General features: G+C 38.9%; 4 protein-coding genes across 7 annotated transcripts in view; all 4 read right to left on the reverse strand.

The window, feature by feature from the left end:
• Positions 1-387: 387 nt before the first annotated feature.
• LOC136967511 (ubiquitin thioesterase OTUB1-like) lies at positions 388-4,299 on the reverse strand. Of its 2 annotated transcripts, none has more exons than XM_067261324.1 (7): positions 4,233-4,299; positions 3,215-3,276; positions 2,378-2,476; positions 2,158-2,276; positions 1,514-1,598; positions 1,232-1,426; positions 388-938 (listed from the first exon to the last, which is right to left on the reverse strand). In XM_067261324.1, the coding sequence occupies exons 1-7, from the start codon at positions 4,273-4,275 to the stop codon at positions 741-743; spliced, it is 801 nt and encodes a 266-aa protein (XP_067117425.1). In that variant the 5' UTR covers positions 4,276-4,299; the 3' UTR covers positions 388-740. The 2 variants fall into 2 exon arrangements, with proteins under 2 accessions (XP_067117425.1, XP_067117424.1); XM_067261323.1 differs by having other exon boundaries at positions 3,215-3,279; positions 4,233-4,279.
• Positions 4,300-4,692: 393 nt separating this feature from the next.
• LOC136967900 (uncharacterized) lies at positions 4,693-11,469 on the reverse strand. 2 transcript variants are annotated; one of them, XM_067261896.1, is made up of 11 exons: positions 11,328-11,469; positions 9,575-9,622; positions 9,063-9,170; positions 8,488-8,592; positions 8,093-8,203; positions 7,842-7,877; positions 7,730-7,759; positions 7,309-7,410; positions 7,168-7,192; positions 6,808-6,890; positions 4,693-4,905 (listed from the first exon to the last, which is right to left on the reverse strand). In XM_067261896.1, the coding sequence occupies exons 1-11, from the start codon at positions 11,383-11,385 to the stop codon at positions 4,892-4,894; spliced, it is 720 nt and encodes a 239-aa protein (XP_067117997.1). In that variant the 5' UTR covers positions 11,386-11,469; the 3' UTR covers positions 4,693-4,891. The 2 variants fall into 2 exon arrangements, with proteins under 2 accessions (XP_067117997.1, XP_067117996.1); XM_067261895.1 differs by having other exon boundaries at positions 8,488-8,613.
• The window catches only part of LOC136967898 (nuclear factor 1 B-type-like), a 107,033-nt gene continuing 92,617 nt past the window's right edge, over positions 6,070-20,485 (reverse strand). The window contains exon 13 of the transcript XR_010879543.1: positions 6,070-6,081. The gene's annotated coding sequence lies outside the window, so the exon portion shown is untranslated. The remainder of the gene's footprint in view (positions 6,082-20,485) is intronic.
• Positions 11,664-20,485, reverse strand: part of LOC136967488 (protein phosphatase 3 catalytic subunit alpha) — a 29,674-nt gene continuing 20,852 nt past the window's right edge. Inside the window, exons 11-14 of one of the 2 annotated variants that reach the window (XM_067261291.1) lie at positions 20,416-20,442; positions 18,974-19,058; positions 18,437-18,534; positions 11,664-13,588 (exon numbers count right to left, since the gene is read on the reverse strand). In XM_067261291.1, coding sequence (XP_067117392.1) covers positions 13,392-13,588; positions 18,437-18,534; positions 18,974-19,058; positions 20,416-20,442 — 407 coding nt within the window. In that variant the 3' untranslated portion in view covers positions 11,664-13,391. The remainder of the gene's footprint in view (positions 13,589-18,436; positions 18,535-18,973; positions 19,059-20,415; positions 20,443-20,485) is intronic. The other variant, XM_067261292.1, reaches the window with a different exon arrangement.

Genomic DNA, 20,485 nt, shown 5'->3' on the forward strand with positions numbered 1-20,485 from the left:
AGGGTTTAAGACGAGGGTTATCTTGAGGTCAGGGCTGGTGGTCAGATATACGAGGGGGTCAGAGGCTGAGCCTATCACAGGTCGGATCACTTCAGGAGAGTCCTAACCTCTATACAACCACTGCTGTTCTAGTGGTCTTCAACCCTGGTCCTCAGGGAAGACTGTCCTGTATGTTCTAGATGTTTCCCTGTTCATTTGAATCAGATGGAGCAGGAACACATCTAAAAACCATACAGGACAGTCTTCCCTGCGGACCAGGGTTGAAGACCACTGCTCCAGTCCATGACCTCAACCAGGCACGGTTAGGAGGGCCAGTCATTAGAACTGCAGGAAAGTTCCAGCAGATTATGCAGAATGCATCACAGACCCACACATTTACATTGGACATAACATGTAAATCCCTTTAATAAAACTTAATGAAACGCAGTGTAACAAAGGAAAGAAACCAACAAAAAGCAAGTTGATAACATGTACAACCACAAAAGAAAAACTGTACAACTCTAAATGCCTGGAGTCACTTTTTTTGTTGTTTTTTTTTTATTCATGTATGTTTTGTGATGTGGAGGAAGATTGGAGTGAAGGGTAGAAGGTGACTGTAATGTGACTGATCATTTTTTGTCCTCAGATGCCATACTTTATTCATAGTACAGTAACGTTTACGTCAACATGGCGGTATGTTCCCCACTGCCTTCACAGTGGGAAGGTGAGAGAAAGGGGGGGTGAGAGAGGAAAGCTAGATCCTATTTGTACAGGATGTCATAGTGGCCGGGTCTGTAAAGAAGGAAGACGCGAGGCTCGCTGCCCTCTGGAAATACGTGGTGGTTGACTGTCCCACCCTCACCTCTGTCCATGTACTCCACCAGGATGGACACGTTGAGGGCCTGAGCTAAGGCGATGATGTGGATGTGGTCACTCTCTTTAGACATGGGCTCCACTTCCTGTGAACAGAAGAGAATTGCCCTCGTAACTGTTGCTACTGCTGGGATGGAAAAGCATGGTTCGGTAGACTAACATGTAACCTTGTCTACTCCACTGCAGTTAATTAAGATATGACAATAAATGATCAAGCCTCATTTCTCTCTCTCTCTTTCCCTTCAAATAAAAACAATTCTACAGTCCAGGGGTGAAAATCTGTTAACTACCACACGTTATCGCTATTTGTCAACCTGTGAAAGCCGTTCCAAAGAGTTCGACCAGCTCCTGAACATTGTACAGTGTAGTCCAGCCTCACCTGCTGACAGAACTCCTTGACGGAGCGTCCTCCCTCGATGAAGTGCTGGAAGAAGCCGTGCTCCCTCTGCAGGTACCCTGAGGTGAGCAGCCGCAGGTACACCACCACGTAGTCCGACACGTTCTGGTCGTTGAAGGAGCCCAGCAGCTCCGTCAGTCCTGGCTGCTTCTCACACAACTCGATCAGGTCCATGAACTGGGGGGGGAGGGGAGGAATTGGGACAGTCAAATCCAGATTCAGTCTGTTGCTCATTCATGTTTGTATAGGATTGCAAAAACTCACTGTATTGTGAAAGTCTTCAATGGTGAACTCTGTGAAACCCTCGTTCACCAGATCCAGTTTGCTTTTTGCTGCCACAGCCTTAAACCTGTAGAAACATTGGAGAGTCAGTCATTACAGTCAGCCACTTCTGAAAATTGAAAGTTTTGACTTCAATGTTGGGGACTATAATATACTCGTATTAAATATAAATCTGATACTTGGCAGTCAAGGGGATACTGGCCCTTCTACCTCTTTTAGACCACAGTTGGTTCCTGATAAGGGCCCTCTTATGCATAACTACCCTACAAACATCACCCTGCAGCCCACTCAAGTTTTGGATGGACTGCATTCCTATCCTCTTACATGTCACAGCCAATGACAACTCCACACAAACCTCATTCAAGTAAGAGTGGCAGGTAGAAGACACTATACATCTCCAAAGAAGGGTGTCTACACTTTCACCATTAGAAGACAACCTCCAATTAACCTTTAGATTGAATTACATCAATATCATTATATGTCAATTTCTATATCAATATACACTCCTGTAAACATTTTATAAAGACTTACAATATAAAAATCTAAGTATATCAAATATTTTGTTTCATATCAATTGGATAAGTTCCCTGTGGGAAATTGGTTTTGCATTCTGTATCAAAGTATACCTCTGTAGTTCTTTGCTGTCATCCAGAAGTGATTCGAGATGCGAGAAGCCAAAGGCTCTGTAAAAACAGTTTCCATCTGGACGCGTCTTGCGGATGTAGGAATATTTTTTGTGTAAATCCTAGGGGAAAACAAAAACAATGGCCGATCAGCATTCACAACCAACAGTTGTGATTGAGTGGTGGCGATGTGATCGCCGTCAGACTCCGCGGCTGCACCAACCTTGATCTTGAGCTGATAGATGCTGTCGTCCTGGGCATACTCTCTTTGCAGCACTGACAGCTCCTGTCTGTCTGACACTAAAGGGTTACTGGTGGCGATCTGAAGACACAGAGAGAATGATTGTTCAACATTAAGAAAACCAGGTAAATGGTTCCGTTTTGTGGTTGGGATCATTTGATTCATCCAGTATTACCAGGAAATGTGCACAGAAAAAGTGACGTAAAAGGAAAAATCTTGAGCAAAACAGTTTGTGTTATTATTTCACACTACAGCAAAGTTCTCAAACAACTTAAGAATCAAATACAGACCCTTTTAGACAGTTTTGGAATAGTAACAAGCTAATTCTGGACTACATAGAACTCATACATGTTTTGGGGCTAGCAAGCTCATTTTCCAAGGAAGGAAAACCTACTTGTCACCCACAGATGTCTAGCAAGTCACCTAACTTCTTGGGGAACTGAGGCTGAGTGGTATGGGAGAGGAGCTTCATTTAGAACATTTAGAATTTGCAGCGGTAATCGAGCAAGAATGAAAATGGACGTGTGTACACAAAGCATCAGACTCTTCTACTTGTCATTGAGCAGCTAGCTAGACCACCAAAAAAAAAAGAAAAAAAGCTGAAGGTCTGTGCAAGCATTTGTATAGAAAAATCAGATGAGGGGAATGTCACAGACCAAATATGTGTTAGTCAATCTGTATGTCATACCGCATTACACATACTGTATGTCAATCATAAAATATGTGAATCAACTCATATAAAAGCAATGTGAGGAGGACCAAAACATTGCCAATAATAGCATACAAAAGATTCCTCTCAGCATGAACACAACATCTCACCTCCTGTTGAATTCTGTCCTGTTGAGCAATGATGGCTTCGTCATAAGCAAGGCAGTTCACTCCTGCTATAAAAGGGAAAGGGTTCAAATTAATCTTTGCCTAGCAGGGTTAAACTATTAGGGTTGCTACTAAACCTTTGAAAGTATTACCCAATCACCTAAGCTACCTAGTGGCGATGATGTTTGTCAGGCTATTGTAGTCACACAAACAAAAACTGACATACTAACTAAAACAAGTTATTTATTATCTTGGGTAAAATAAACCTATTGATGGACAGAAACACGTTGAAGAAGCATGATGTGGACTAGGTTATGCCAGCTAGGGTCTTAACGTTGGTTAAATTGTAATGGTCACTAAATGCCTAATTGATCTCCTGTCGCAGATACATAATAAGTTTGCTAGCTACTAAGCTAGTGTTGCTGATAGCTAGCGAGCTACTAAGCGTAACATCGGAACGGATAGCCTACCCGCATGCTGCATTCCTAACTGTAACAATTTTTATATGCTAGAGTAGAGACTACTTGTTACCTGAACAGAAAGGTCGACTCAAACGTCGTTAAAACATAACTGACAACGAGCGTATCTAGTTAGCTACGTTAACCCACTGACTGTGAAAAGCCAGCGCTACATTGTACTAGCTAGCCAAACCACATACAATCTGTAGAGCTAGCTCTACAGTTCAGCTAGCTCACTGACCTAAACTTCAGCCATGTATGCTCCAGCAAGGGTCACATATACCTCTGTGTGAACAGCCAATTGGTTGGCTAACTGGGTAACTATCTCAATTGATTCCTAAAAACTGGTTAATAAACGATGGACTGCTAACATTGTTAGCTAGCTAGCAAACGTAAGCGTTTAATTTTCATCAGTTCGTTCCCTGTTGGGAACACATTATTTCAACATCCTCTTCTCGTGCTGTCACAATTTAAGTACACAACAATAAACAATAGCCGCTAGACAACTATCAATGCCTGTATAATATATGTCATTAAAGTTGATCTGTTGTTCATTTACTTACCCTCGATGTCTCCCTGTGATTTTTCCTGCTGTTCTTCCGCCATCTTAGCTAGCTAACTAGAAAAATTACTTCCATCGATGTATCGCAACAAACACACACAAAGGGAATACTTCCGGGTCATGGTTAATGATTACTAGGTCACCATTTATTTTATTTTATGTTTTATGATTGTCTCCATATATCTTGATATATTATTCTTTCCATTCTTTTATCACTTCTTTATGGACAATTGTTTTCTCTACACGTCTATAAATCTGAATACTTCTGCCCATACTTAGATTATTTATAAAACGTAGGCTACACTAAACTAACCCTTCTCAATCATACCATGTTCCGCTTGTCTAAACTTGTGTTGTCTGTAGAAGTGATGTTCGATTTCTACTTGTACTTCACATTTTCTTCCTGGCCTGGCAAGGCGTATAACATAATAATCACAAAACAAACACTGCAAAGATTATTTAATGAAGCTTTATTTTAATTATACAGGCCCTACAACCTTTTTGTATAACCAATTGATTTTCTTAAATTAATTATTTCAGCAGTCATCTTATACATTTACCAACCACAATCATGCTTGATGACATATTCCTATGTGAGCGCTAATGTTGTAGTTTTCCAGGTGTACTATTTCCAGTTTTTTCCAGTGACAGCCTCCCGTATTATCTTGCAACAGCTGAAAAACATAAAATAAATTAACCTTACTATTTCATACATTTCATTTATACTATACAGTTCACTTTACATTTCACATATAACATCATGTTGTTGCATGTGGTTTCTGGTTAAAGAGTTCAACACTAGATGGCAGTATTGACTTTGTCACAGGACAGCCTTAGTTGGCACTCTTCAGTTAAAACATTCAACTGGCTTGTGTTTAGGGGCCATCCACATGGAATAGCCTTCTGGACAAGCTGAAAAGGCAGTCCCTGTTTCCTGTGGGGTTATTTAGGGGTTATTATAGTGTTCATTTATAGCTTCCTTCTAACATGCATACTTTGCATGTTTGTTGTGCATGTGCACAGCATTTGACGACACTTTACATTAAGGTTACATTACCATGTAACTACATAGCAAAACATACCGTTTTTTTTTAGGTACATAGGAATTGCAATGTAATTAAAGTGTTAACAGTATAGGTTATTACAATAGTATAAGGAGGCACAGTAAATGTTGTGAAGGAGCAGTTGAACATTGTGTTATCAAAATTAGATCAATGTTAATGCCCATTTAACCCTGTGAGACCAACCTCCCCATATCAAGTTTCACTTGCAATAACTTGTATCGCTAAACCATAATCAAGTTTAAACTATCAGTTCCTATGTACCTACAATATTGTTACTATAGGCATTGCTATTTAGATGCATAGCAACTAATGATACTTTAATGTACTGTAAAGGTAGAATAAAGGATGCACGTGAATGTGTTAATCACCGCAAGGTGAAACATAACAATAAAACCAGAATTTCCATTGTTTCATTAATTTAATAAATTAATCAATCATTTCGTACTGCCCACTGACGGCCTACCAAGGATAGATCCCAATTTAAAATGATTGGGCAGTTTTGGGTTTACAATCAAAGAAAAAACTAAATGAAAAAGACCTATTCATCTTATTTGTGTTAAATATAATGGTCCAATGAGAGTTCTACATAATGTAGTTTTAAATAAGATATAAGAAAAAGGTTTAAAAACAAAATCAATATGAACTCAGATATCCGGTCACAACCCAACCTTCTTCTCAGCACAATTCCTGAACACTGACCACATTTCCGCCTTGCAGGCACCAGCCAAGTGCTCTACACTAATAGATGAGGAAGTAGGGGTTTTTGGGGGTGCATGCACATAGAGTCTGGGCCACATTCGCTGGACACACAATAGGCCTTGTCCAGAATAATCTGTGTTTATGTAAGGAAGTCCCAATCTTTCATCTCCTGCTGGTCTATGAAGGGTGGGGGGAGCAAAATCACAGGAAACACCTTCTCCTAGCTCTGTAAAACTATGGACCATTATGGGACATGCACAATGTCAAATGCTTCAGACCTTCTGGGAATGAGAACAAGTTTACACCTTGTTAAAGTAGTTGTCCATGATGGAATGTGGTAAGAGAATATCAGTAAAGGTCTGACACAACAGTTGAAAAATAAGGTTTAAAATCACAAATAAAAGCAAAGGCATACTAAAACACCACTTTAAAAGGAAGCATTGAAAATGCATCCATTTATATGCATCCATGCATATATTTAATAAAGGACTGCTTATTTTATTATGTTATGTTATATACTTTTTATATGATCTCTTCATACATTTTACCTAAATAAGTTCATGTTCTTCTTTATAAAGACGTATACTCAATTAAATGAACATTCTTCTGTGTTTTACTTTCTTTATATAATAATATGTTCTGTCCATACTTTGTAAACAGGGGTCTGAGTGGCTAATGTCAAGGAGAGCTCAGTACCTCTTACAAGCTATATGAGGTTGTTGCATCTGCATTTATTGACATCAGTTACAGTTATGTAAAACAGCGTTCAAAATTTGAACGAGGCTGCCTCTGAATGATGGGTTCAAAACTTACCATTGACCTCTCCTCCTGATGACTTGACCCCAAGAAGCATGACACCATCTTTGCTGCTGTCAGGCCTACTTTGGTAAGAGGCGCTACATTTAAAGCAAGGAGAGAAAGACGGATATGAGCCCATATCAGAAATACTTACAGTATATTTACATTCATAGTTAGTGTGTTATCATTTCTAAAATAAATAATGTGAAGACTATGATACTATTCGAAAAAAAAAGAGCTTTTACTAACTCATAACTGATTACCACTAAATTGCAGTGAAATTCAGGTGCAATCCAGTGCAATCCAAAGTTCTATGGATCGTAGTAGCTTCCTTTTTGTGATGTAATACACTCCTGATTTACTCAGGATACTCACTTCTCATGTTCCTGATCATTCATCTCTGAAAAGAGAAAAACAAGCAGAAAACAGTCAATCTTGCAGTTAACTGACAGCAAAAGATTGTGGATCAGTTGACTGACACTCGCTGTGGGGCCACACTGTTATATTCAGCAATACCTGTGTGGTCGTGAACCTTCATGCATTTGAATTTGAGAAAGAAGATGACAGCAGCAACGACAACGCCCAGGACTGGTAGCAGGACCCACAGGAGTGTTTTATCTGAGGAAAGTCAAAGGTGGATCCTGCTGACAAGTCAACTTGGCACCCCTTCACCATTTTCTTCACTTTACTTGCGACACTATAGTGTTTTAAACATAAATAGTTAACATATAGAGGAAGTATTCTGCTGGAAAGTTGACAAACTACTAACAACAAATATAAATAAAAAGGGGTCTGTCTCTTTATATGGGAAGTTGAAATTTCAAAGCTGAACAGCTGAGAATTGTATATTATTTCACTGTTAATTTTATTAGCTTAATGTGTGTATTATATGTTTATTGGCCAGAGCTAGTGAATATGAAACAGGAAGCAGACCTACCATCAGGATTTTTCAACTTGTCTGGACCTTCTGTAAAGAAATTATCATCTTATGAAACCAAAGTCAGATTCAGAAATTGGATAAATGTCCAATAAGGAAGGTACATTCTTACCCTCCGTTGAGCTATGATTCAGGTTATGTAAGCCTCCTGGTGAAAGAAGACTGTACATGAATATAGTGTACAGAAATTGGGATTAATATATCTATCGGTGCTTGTAAAAACATCCCAGTTATATAACATGGGGGTCATTGTGTGTTTCGGTACTTAACATCAGACACTCTCATCCAACGTGCCAGTCAAGGTGGACCCAATCTCAGGCATTAACCCTAAATATTCAACAGTGATAAAGTGAACTCTCCTACCTGTCAGGTTGGTACTTGGGATGGTTGTTCCAGGCACTACATCAGTCTTAACGGGGATTGGAGGGGGAGTCTGAGATGAGTTGCTGGCTTTCTGTTCTGTTTTAGTTGTCGCTGGCGAGAAGAATGAATGCACTGGTTTGTTACTTCTGGTAAAACTAACACATAACTCTCTCCAGAGGTTACTAAACACATCTACTAAATGTATCTCGGGAAAGTTTACCAGTTAGCGTACGGACATTTCTCAAAAATGACTCAAAATGGCATTTTCACATCCAAAAACATTGGGCCTGTTGACAAATAGTAACCCCCCCACCCCCTTGAAATGAAATGAATTATGACAAGTCGTATGTTCAGTTGAAATTAAACTGTGGCAGATATTCAGATTAGGGTCTTACTTTCAACAGTTTGATTGTCGAGCCCACTAGACGATGACATGGATGAAGCAGAGGGCAGCCGTGTTGTTTTGGTGATAACAGTTGTAGAAGGTGTACTCCCATTTACTGGAAACAGAGGCCTGGAGGCTTAGGTCACCACTCAATACATTTATATGAATTGTGATTCTAGGTTCTGCATCTCTGTTTGTATTGTAATTTTCCTCTCTTGGTCAACCCACCCCATAACCTCAATACAGAACAGATCTCTGGAACACGGCTAGTGAGGCAGCTGTGTTAGGCAGTTAGCTGAGGATAGCAAGAGGCCTGTATGTTCTAGATGTTTCTCTGCTCCAACACACCTGATTCAAATGAATGGGTTGTCATCAAGCTCTGCAGAAGCCTGAATCAGGTGTGTTGGAGAAAGGAAACATCTAGAACATACAGGAAAGTGGGGCCCAAGGACCAGGGTTGAAGCCCACTGCTTTATACGATGCAATGTCGCTGTCTCTGCATCGACATCGACAAGCAGCCCCAGTTAGTAGTAGATTGATACAGTAACATGGATACATTTGGGTAAACATAACAGACTCACTGACCTGTTGTGAGATGTGTCTCGTTGACAACAGCAGGGTTACTAGTTGAAGAGGGGAGCACTGGTGATTGTTTACTGATGGTGGTGACATGAGGAGTCACAGATGTTGTTGCTGTTAGAACAGGAGACATCTATGTTAACATTTATAAACATTATTTACAGGATTTGGGGGAGATCTAGCTTTGGTTTTCATAAAGCAAACCAGCCACTGAGCTTCCCCATTCCACTTCCAAATGAACAACCATTGCTTACTTCAAAGGCCTCCACCAAGCAATTAGACTTACTGCCCTGATAAAAATACTTTGGCAAAAAGTAAAAGGTCAGTGAAATGACCTCACCCTCAAGTCTCTAGTAGGCTACAGATATTACAGAAAATGTGCCAGGTTTGGTTATAAAGTTGACATTTTAACCGTTTATATTAGAAAGGTTCACAAGTTCTACAATACAATAATTTGAGTAAACAGAAAAATACTTCAGTATTCATGGATTAAGGTAAATGTAGCTAGTGATACCTACCTTCAGATGGAGGTGTAGTTGGAGCTGGAGCTGGATCATCTGAGAGAACTGTGTGCCGAATAAAAACTTGTGAATTCAAGGAAATAAAAAAGGCTCCTATTGTTAGCACAGGAATGTACATGTCACTGACTGTATTCCATGCATGGAAATTCCATGTAAGCTCAGGTTAATATGCTCTGTTCCCTCATCCTTTCCACTAGGACAGGGAAGTAAATAGATCCCTTATACCACATTTTCACAACAGTGGTTTTCTATGGACTTTCCCTGCAGCCATAGGACTGGGTGGGCGTGGCATGTGCCATCTGAAAATGATGCAGATATGCTACTAAACATGTATTATGATTTTACAATGCCCTGGTTGGTCATCGCACTGTTTTTCTAAAGGTTTTATTGGAATGGTACATAGTGTGTTATCTGCCTTTATAAGTGTCACTGCCCTAAACCAATGTATTTGAGGTAGAGGGATGGGGAAAGCTGTAAGGATTTGTTGAAGTTAAGCATCTTAAAGGGGGCAGAATCTCCTTTCACCAAAGGCCTTTTAGATGGTGACCATCTCAAAAACGATCGCCTTCAGGATGTTCTGTCATGTTTGTCTCAAAATCACCTGACTTCATAAAGATTACTTTTATAAAACTGTTCCGTACCCATGTAGCCTTCTAGACAGCATGGCATATACATTCAAAACAGGCCTATGGTTAAAAACACTCACATTCATCCTACGTTAGAAGATTTTTTACTTGCTATGACAAGAAATATGGGTCTGCTTTCCTGCCACACATTTCTTTTCAAATGGATATCCTCTGTTTAGTCCAGACCTATCCTGTCTCGAACAGTCTATTGTTGTCCCTTGACCGCTACTGCCAAAGGCCAAATACAATTTTCCTGTGTTCTGTAGTTTTTGTTGGACAAGGTTACTGGGTTTGAACTTAATGTCTGTTTCATTCAACCTAGGACACAAATCAGAGATTTGATTTATAGTGCAGGATTATTCAGAATGCAGTAATACTAAACTTTCAAAAAAGTTTTTTGTTTGCATTTTACATTTACATTTAGTCATTTAGCAGACACTCTTATCCAGAGCGACTTACAGTAAGTACAGGGACATTCCCCCGAGGCAAGTAGGGTGAAGTGCCTTGCCCAAGGACACAACGTCAGTTTGCATGACCGGGAATCGAACTGGCAACCTTCGGATTACTAGCCCGATTCCCTCACCGCTCAGCCACCTGACTCCGTGGCATTTTGCCACAAACTGAGCGACAAATACAGGTAAAGTCACTCACCTTCCCAGCAAACTGAATCACTTCATAGAAAAGTAGTATAAAGAAAACCCTAACTCATTAACCCTAACTCATTGCTCTCAGCCCATTTGAAAGACGGATACAGTGTCCATACACACATTTCTGAGTTAACATGACCATCCTTTTACTGCAATTATTTTATTCAAATGGGGGCCTGTATATAGCACAAAACAAATTGCATTGCAGGAGAATTATTCATTAGAATTGTAAAATGTGAAACCTGACCAAAACAATGTAAAGATGCAAACAAGTAACACTGATTTGGATAAACTTTGACTCATTAATGGGCCTTTGTCAAATATGTTAACTTGTGGCTTCCTTTAGTACCACAAGAGATCCTTAAACTGCTATACCATAGATAAACAGTATGTGCTCAAAGAAGAACATGTATGTGCTTTACCATGTATTTCGGGCTAGTTTTCTACCAGTGTTGAAGGTTGTAAGCAGTTTCTTACCTGTTGTGAGGAGCTGAATTGAGGCTAAGAAGAGGACGACTGTCCTAAAAGTCTTCATGGTGTTAACTGCCTACTGGAGCAATTCCCTCCAATTTCAGAGTGCTGTGTCTTTCTTCAGAAGAGTCTGGTCCAGCAGTGTGAGGGGTGGTCAGGCTCCAGTCTTTTGATGCCCGTTTTGTCACTTCCTTCACAACAAGAGGAGGAGATACCCTACTTTCCCTCCTGTTTTGTACTTTTTTTGCTAGGTCTAACAATCAAAAACATTATGAATATATTTAAGTTTATACGTATATTTAGGATCTTTTACAATAACAAAATTGATCAAATGCACATCAATTGTATTCATACTGTTGTACATTTTATTTTTTTATGTTTACATAGTTTAAAATGTTTTGATTTCCAGACTTGAAAACCAGAGAGTACGCAAGCCTGGCTATAGTACACTCGCAAACATCTTTATTAAATTTCATTTCATGCATCTTTACTGAACAGCAATATAAAATACTTTTTCATAGTTGCAGGCGCATGCTTCATCTGCTAACATTTTTGAAGACTAGAAAAGCAAGGCTTCATGTTGTGCAGTGAATTACTCGGGCACTTAAGCAGTTAGTAAAAAAGGTTGATGGAGTTTCGTTTTTCCTTTAAGTATCGAGCAGTATCAAATTCGTAATTGATATACAGGAGCAGAGTTTCAAATAGCACATTAAATAATCATGATAACTAATAACATGTATCATTGTTATTATGACTATTTATCAATATTATTGTAGTAATAACGATAATAAATAATGATAATTTCAATTTTTAAATAATTCTGCTTATAATAATACACTTTGTGGTATACTTACAAAACAGAACAAACATTCCTAAACCATTATGTGACATAACAGCTCATGCGTCAGTTTTACATGTAATTACATACCTCACAGGAATACTCAATCATGCTAAACTGGACTGTGTGCACTTTCAAGTGTATTGAATGATTCCTCATCTTATATAGTTAAATGCTTTAATTTCAAGACTGGTTGAAGGTGTAAAGTATTATCATGGTATTACTTAAAAGAATGCAAGTTTCCAGTAAATATTCTTGAAAGCACAGTACATTTCAAAATTATGAAATTCCATTTTACGTTCCCATTTTACGGATTTTATAAAACATGCATAGGCAGACACGTTTACTTTTCGAAACAAAATGCTTTTTTGTTTGTTTACTTTGTTTGCAATACTTAAAGAGAAAAAAATAACACTCCAGCAAGAGTTCCAGCAAGCCACAATAAATCTATATCCCACTCCTCAAAGAAAGAAAACAAAAACATTTGTAGGCTATAGATAAACATAAATTCCAGTTATGAAGCTCCAAGAAAATAGGTATTTTTTACCAAGTCGGTTAGCCATTAAACATATAATCCTGTTAAAGCACACACCAAATAAACCTGAGGTAAGCATAAACTGTACAAAATCATATAACATTTTTTGGCATTTCAACAATGTTGCAACATTCTCTTTAAGACTGCCTAATTCAACTCAGAGCTATTTTATAAGAGTAGGAAAAAAAGTAATCAATAAATAGTCCTTATTTAGTTTGTACACCTTTATATGTCAAAAATGTGTTTGATGCTGTTTAGTGCTGTATTTTTGTAAACGTACAATAGTTAGTAAGAAGCTCCTTATCCAGTAAATGAGTGAGGAGCTCATATAATCTCCCCTTGGAGATATTTCTCACTCTCATTCCCACTGTGGTGCAGAATAAAGCACATTCCTTGGCCGTTCTGAAGATGAAAGCCAACCATACCTTACCAGATTTTACTAAAGAAAAACGTTTTAAAGGCATATTCAAAGACTCAAAAGTGCTGCATCGTCCCAACACAAGTTGGAGACGTTGCACCCTGTACACTGAGATATCCCCGCTTCTCAGCCCCACCATTATCACGTAACCCATGGGGGCATCCTCTGTGTCTTCTATGGCTATGCTGTAGCATGCTGCAGTATGGGGGGGGGGGGGTGGCACGACCCCGTCTCCTACCCCACAGCCGGCCATCCTCCACAGCAGGACGTATGTTCTGTTCACTGGATGTTGCTGCTGGTGTTGGCCTTCACGTCCGTGCCGTTGGTCTCGGAGGACAGGGCCTTGTTGAGGGAGTTGAGGCTGGCGTCTGAAGCCAGCGTGTCCCTGCGAGGGGGCATCCGTTCGTTGATGCGGTCCAGACCCTTGGCCTCCGCGAAGCTGGTGATTTTGTGCTGGGGCGAGAAGCCCTTTATGGCTGATGGGTGGGGAGAGGGGGGTGGTGGGAATGGGGGGGGTTTAGGAAAACAGAGATGTAGAATGTTTAATATTTCTTCACACCAGTGCGAAAGAGTAGGATCAAACACACACATCCACACACACACGCACGCATGCACACACACAGTACATCATTTCATAAATATATTTGGGTTGCCTTCGCTTTTATTCAGTTCAGTACATACTGTAGAAACTGATACAATTATTTGGTGATTACTTAATTAATCATTTCACCACCAAGAACACTAGACTGATGTTTTTCGTTGAACAAGACTAATGATTAAAAAATGCATATTCTTGCATGAGAATTACATTTATGTTTAGGTATCTAGTCGCCATTATTACAGGTTAGATTAACATCTATGACATCTTTCATTCGACAAACACACATTTACTGAACTGTCGGCTGTCAAGGATCTTGCTTTTGTGATCAACTTAACTAAAAAGCAAGAGTAATCTCAAATAATAAACAAACTGAAAATGAAAAATTCATATTGACAATAAAATAGCAGCACAACCATTGCAAATAAACACAATAGAGATAGTATTACATGATTCTGCTGAACTATTTGAGAGCATGATAGATGCTGGAAGTCAAAGGTTTTCTAATATACCAGAAATATGTATTTTACAATGAAAGGTCATATACAATGCATTCAAATCTAAAGGTAAAACTAAAGAAAGCGGCATTTTACACGAGAAATGCACGTTATAAATATAGCTTAAATAATTGTAAATGGTAAGGATTTGCTGTGTAATACACAATAAAAAACAAAAAGTACAGAAAAGCATAGCTTTATGGGCAACCTCAGTATCTACAGAGTCGAGACGAATGAATCTGAAGCTACAGTATTCATTCTACATCTTGCAGATGAGTCATATGTGCACACTTTGCATGAGATGCACGAAAATGACTGCCTCAGATTATATAGGTTAGATATATTTACTCATATTAAACAGGTTAGATATTTAAGTAAATGTTTGCAATTGACGAGCATTTTGAAAATGTTAGCCTTGTTGGGCACAATTAAAAACCCTTTTAACATCACTTCACTTTAAAACTGCTAACATAGTTGCTAACATAGAGATATCCACTACCCCAAAAAGATAATTCCAACTGTGAACCTATCCTCCTGTATAGAGACACTAGGAAGAAGTGGGGAAAGGTACCTCTTATGTCTTGTTCAGCCTGCTAGAAACATGCAGTGCATAAGGAAAGGCATTTCGGTAGACTGTAAGAGGACAGCTAAATTTTCAGGAGATCATTTGTGTGGATTTTGACGACTTTTTGGGAAAGAAATTAAGGGTGGTGGGTGACGGTGGGTAGATTGTACAACATACTCGTGGGATTTAGCACAGGTCAGACAGATTATTAGCAGCTCACAATGACAACACAACACGGCAGGGTAAAAGAGGAATCACATGGAAAATGAAGCAGAGTATCAAAACTATTGCAAGCTACAGTCGTCTAAGGGCATTCAGAGGAATCACCGAACAGTTACAATGTAAATAGCAGGACCCCGATGCTATTTAGAGTTCAGTAGAGTTGTTTGTTCTTTACAATCTCTTTTTGGTCATTTTCTTTCAGGGGGGAATCTGATTAGCCTCCCTTGGAGAGTGAATTGTTATTTTAATTTGATGTTTTTTTTTATTTGATCAGAAGCTAATAAGTATATGAGAACAAAATATTACTGAGTCAATTGCTTTAAAGGGGAACAACTATTTAGTCATACATAGTAGTACTCCAGCAGGAAAAATATTTTCATCATAACTGTCTGTTTACACTGTATGTTCACAAAACTGTGAAAAGAGCTTGTTCCCCTTTGAAACAAGTGGGATTTGTTTTTCCCCTGACCTTTTGCTTTTACCTTTGGTTATTGTGCATATTGTATATATGCTACAGTCTGTTAGCCCAAAACACACTTTATACACGCTACGGCGAGATGTATTAAACCCAGTGAAGCCCCTGTCTACTGCAGATGAGCAACAGAAGAAGGCAGACCCATTTACCTTCGTCAGTCTCAATAGCCTCAATAGTAGCTGAAGAGAAGAAGAGGGGTTGCAAAACGAATGAGAGAAGTGAACATACAGTTGAGTTCATTTTGTCCCAGGAGGAACAAGTCATTAAGCAGCAAAAAAGAGTCAATGCAGAAACAAATGTTCAAACTTTCCATGTTCTGAAAAAGGACACACATGGGTGTTAGCATAGCAGTGAGGGGGAAGGGACACCGCATTGAAGTCAAAATACATAAAGGACGAGAGACCTTGGAAGAGGACAGAATGGAGAGTCCAACACCAATACACAAGACAAGTAGTTTTGTATATTTACTAAACTAAACGTATCTAAAAGCTAAAATTTAAACAGATGTCAGATACTGTTTTACCCAGTTAAGTTCAGGAAAACTGATCTACCGGATATAAACGATCTCCATCCCAAAATATCTCCTGAAGATTGTAACCGTTGTTCTCCATAACAACAATAACTCACTCGGGGGTCATAGGGTCATGTCACTATGGTGATAGTCATGAGGCGTGTTGAGTGCTGTTGATCAGCACAACCCATGAGTTCTCTAAACTCTAATCATAGACCCAATTAGTAGAACTGAATGCACACACTTAATAATGCATTTTAAACATGTAGAATTTCATTTGATGTAAGATAACTGCTTTTTGGTAACTTTTAGTAGATCAGTATTATAACTCAAATTTACTGTCGACAAAGAACACACAGTGACAAAGGACAAAGGAGGTGCCAATGAGGATCTGGTGGTGAACATAGCTACTGGTGTCAAACGCAGGACAAAATACCGCTACAGTAATCATGCAATGGCAGCTGAACAACTAAGACGAGAGGGGATAGAACTATTATGTCCTGATTGTCTGTGACACCCTCAACACCAGACCTTGTCAAAGACAAAGAACAACAACAATAAGGTTTACTTACCACTTACCATATCCTTCTGTTCTAAAGCAAGAGTTAGCAGTTACATGTTTACCACTGGGGATACTGGAATCACTTTATTCAGACAGTTGCACATTAAGACAAATTAACGTAAAATGTTTAAAAAGCTAGCTCTACACATAGAAACTGAACTCCCTTTGTATGAAATAATAAAGAGTGATACAAACAACCACTAAAGCTGAACAAGTCTAAAAAGGGTACAACATCACAGTAGAAGCACATGACAGCCTGCCTGAGTAGAGAGGCCTGATTGCAGACTGTGATTCTACTGATGCTGCGACAGGAATCTCTTGAACATCACTCTGTCTCTATGGTGATACGGTGTTTCCCCAAATGGTGACCATGAGGAGTGTTGCCTCACCCATGGCCTCTAAGCTCTATGTAAGGGATAGCTTACAACAACCCAGGCCTTACACGTGTTTAATGCCCAAAGCAGATGCAGCCTGGGCTAAGTGGAGCACTTTAGAAAAGGCCATAAAATATTTTTGACAAAGAATTAAAAAAAAACAATTAATGCTACTTGTTTGGCCATGAGACATACAGTACCAGTCAAAAGTCAACTTTTGATTGGTACTGTATTAATATCAAGATATATTGTCACCACTTGAAACTTCATGGCAAACAGATTTCTATCAAATGTGTATGTTTGCTAAATATTGTTTCATTCTTTGGCAGGCCATGGTATAAGCTTTATAATTCAGTAGTAAAGTCGCAAAGAATCTTGTTTTGGCACAAAAATACTTCACTAATACTTGTCCAACACATACCAATTGAACAGGGATCAGGGATAGTCAACTAAATCTGACATGGAAACCACAGAGAGGAGAGTGAAGTTATCTGGATTTCTGCCTTTGTGGATGACAAGGAACATTTCCTTGCCTACACATTTGATGTCAATTCCAATTCATCCTTCATAATTCTAAATCAGTCCCCTCCCTTTAAATTTCGCAATAAATATTCTTAACTGTTTAGCACTTTCATTTTAGAATTGAAACAAATCAGGTGAAATCGTTTTCCCCTAGTCTAAATGGTTGAAGATGATGTGCTACACATTCCGAATATATTCGGAAAACAAGTTGTCTAAGGATTTTGATGCATTTTGATGTATTTGGAATTTAACATAGGAGGACGAGTTGTTTTGACAAAAATATACAGTAGAATATACCTGCAGTTTCTAGAGAGATGGGGAAAAGAAGAAGACACAGACAATATTTCAGATAAACCAGTAGATTGTAAACAGAAATTAATTATATTAATAAAGGCATATAGGCTGCTTTGACTTTCATTTAAAGAAATAACCTGTTAACCTTCTGGAAATGACCGATATCAGGACTGGAGCAAATGTTCTTGCGGAGGTGGTATAATCATGTATGGACTTGCCATAAATTAAAGACACTGCATATTATAACTGTCTTTCTATACTATGTTTAGTGTATTTTCAGCTCCAATCAGGTTAACGTGAGCTTCCAAACAACAATCATAAATTTTTATTTATTTTATTTGTATTTATCTTTTATGTTATATTACTCTTAAATACTGTAGAAGTACTGGCACACAAACTCTAAATCAGTTGGTAATTGTTGACACCTTAATGTAAAAACTGTATACAAAGAATGTAGCAGTTTTACACCAACCACATCACACATCAAACTAAATCCAAGGACATGTTGGTGCTCAAGTAAGGTAGAACGTCTCATGCTTGTCTTTTGGTAAAGCACTCCATTGTCACCATCAAATTGTTCATTTGCTCCAGAAAACACAGATTGAATTTAAGTAAACATACATTTAGTATACAACAGGCAGTACTGTGAGTAACATGTTGGGGGGGGGGGATGTGGGGGTTGGGGGGGAGATGCCAGCACTCACCATTCTGCAGCTTCTCCTTGCCTCCAGACAGGACTCCGCTGGGCAGCATACCAGTAGGGGTCAGGCCTTTAAGCGTCAGCACACTTTCACTCTCCTCTCTGCAGGGGCAGCCAGGGCAGGGGAGGTACATGTGTATTGAGGAGAATGGCATTTTATGCTGTTAAAAAGTAATTTCTTAATTAATAGTGCAATTAGTCACAATTGGCCTGTGACATCCGCATGATCGATACTTTATGAATGAGCATGTTTTTTGCATTTTATTTTAGCTGTCAAAAAGATTAGAAAGTTATATATATATATTTATTTATTTATTTTATTTTTTTTGGGGGGGGGGGGGGGGTTATAGATGTGGACAGCGTATTTTTGCAGTGTCAGGAGACTTCCTCTGTCACTACCAGACTGAAACATTATTAAAACAGATTATTTAAAAACAAACCACTCAAGTTGATCTTGAAGCTTCAGCTTGGGATCTAGCAACCCAGGGTCTGAATATACCTGTCCCACTGACTGTCCCTCCTAACCCCATGACTCTCATACCTGAGGACAGAGAATACCCTGGCCATCTTGCCAATCGCTCGGATCTTGTTTCGGATGACCTCCTTGCGTGCAGAGGCAGTGGCCCCTGGAGAACAAACACAGACATGTACACACACGTAAACACACGTACACACATATATTCAAATGAAGTCATTGACGGTGGCAGTGTTGGTGGTATAGAAAAATTCAAAAGTGTATTTTTATTAAGTGAGAGTATTGTTTTGAGTGCTGTCAAGACTAACATCAGAAACCATTAATGCAATCCCATGATGTCCATATCCAAAGTGCTGTTTTTAAAGCTCAACACCAAACTGATGCATTTCCTAGATATGCACTGAACTGGTTATTTCTCAACACATTTATTTTCAAAGCCAAGCCAAACATCCACTGTACAGCAGCAGTTGTATCTCACTGTTAAGACTACATTCAAGGTGTGTGAAATGTGCTTTTATTAATGTTGATTAATCAAATATCATACTTTAGCTAGCCTAACAAAAGGCTAGACATATACAGTAGTGGACACAGTAGTGTCAGATAACTTACTACAACCCAGTTTTCCAGATTCCAAAAATTATTACAGTGACTAAAAAACCGCAAGAAACCCTTGACATCCATCATGCATACTTCCTTTCACCCTTTAATGAAAAATAATGCTTATTTTTGATGACAGATCAGACTGAGTTCTCAGCAATTTGATTCTAACAGTAAGTACTCCAGGGAAGGCAATACGAAACCAGGCACTTGAGGATGTGACTAGCAAACAGTAGCAGTAATTTGTCAGGCATAACAGCGAAACGTTACGCTGTGTAAACTGAAATACAAAACAAAAACAATTGGAAGGTTTTCTATCCATATATCTGACTCACGTATTCGGAACAGACTGGGTGACATGAGGCATCAGTACTCTCTCCATAGGACAGCACTGTCCCAGCTTGACCTACAGTCGAGGCTTTCCCATTGTTATGTGAGGGCCACTGCAAAGAGCATTTAGAAGGGAACCATGGAGTGTCTTGGGCCTTTTTATTGGTCAAACAATTAGAGACAAATTTGTGTATTTCAGTTTGTATATTGTGTTTGTAGTGTAGCTATGTACTGTATTTCTATCATAGTCTAATATATGTATCCTTAGGTAGATTCAAGGAGACACCTTTACATGGTACCTGCACATGAAACGGTGACAAAAGATTTCTTTTTTAAACACACATGGAAATGATGGCACAGCAGATTGGGAGTGGAGGTGTGGAGAGATTCTATGGTTTCTAATGAAATCATACTTTAGACTCGACCTGCAAGACATGCCGATCCATACTATTGTCAGGGGCCATTATCAGAATTATTTTGGCACTTATAATGTTAGTCCGGTGTTAAAGTTATTTACAAAGTGCACAAGCAGGCACCACAAAGGTTTATGATGCAAACAAGAATATTACTGATGGTGGTACCTTTCTTGGGGGCATATATTAGTTGTCCTTCTCAAGAACACCCCAGAAGAGAACAGAAAAGATAGAGAGA

This window comes from Osmerus mordax, chromosome 23 (genome assembly GCF_038355195.1).
Source record: "Osmerus mordax isolate fOsmMor3 chromosome 23, fOsmMor3.pri, whole genome shotgun sequence".
Taxonomy (NCBI): Eukaryota; Metazoa; Chordata; class Actinopteri; order Osmeriformes; family Osmeridae; genus Osmerus; species Osmerus mordax.

Bases quoted from the DNA above. Each gene is read 5' to 3' on its own strand.
- LOC136967511 (XM_067261323.1), bottom strand. From the start codon at position 4,275: ATGGCGGAAGAACAGCAGGAAAAATCACAGGGAGACATCGAGG. The intron at 3,280-4,232 runs GTAAGTAAATGA...TCCCTTTTATAG, and splicing joins ATCACAGGGAGACATCGAGG to CAGGAGTGAACTGCCTTGCT. The intron at 939-1,231 runs GTGAGGCTGGAC...TTCTGTTCACAG, and splicing joins TCAAGGAGTTCTGTCAGCAG to GAAGTGGAGCCCATGTCTAA.
- LOC136967900 (XM_067261895.1), bottom strand. From the start codon at position 11,385: ATGAAGACTTTTAGGACAGTCGTCCTCTTCTTAGCCTCAATTCAGCTC. The intron at 7,411-7,729 runs GTAGGTCTGCTT...GACTTTCCTCAG, and splicing joins CAAGTTGAAAAATCCTGATG to ATAAAACACTCCTGTGGGTC. The intron at 7,193-7,308 runs GTATTGCTGAAT...TTCTCTTTTCAG, and splicing joins GAAGGTTCACGACCACACAG to AGATGAATGATCAGGAACAT.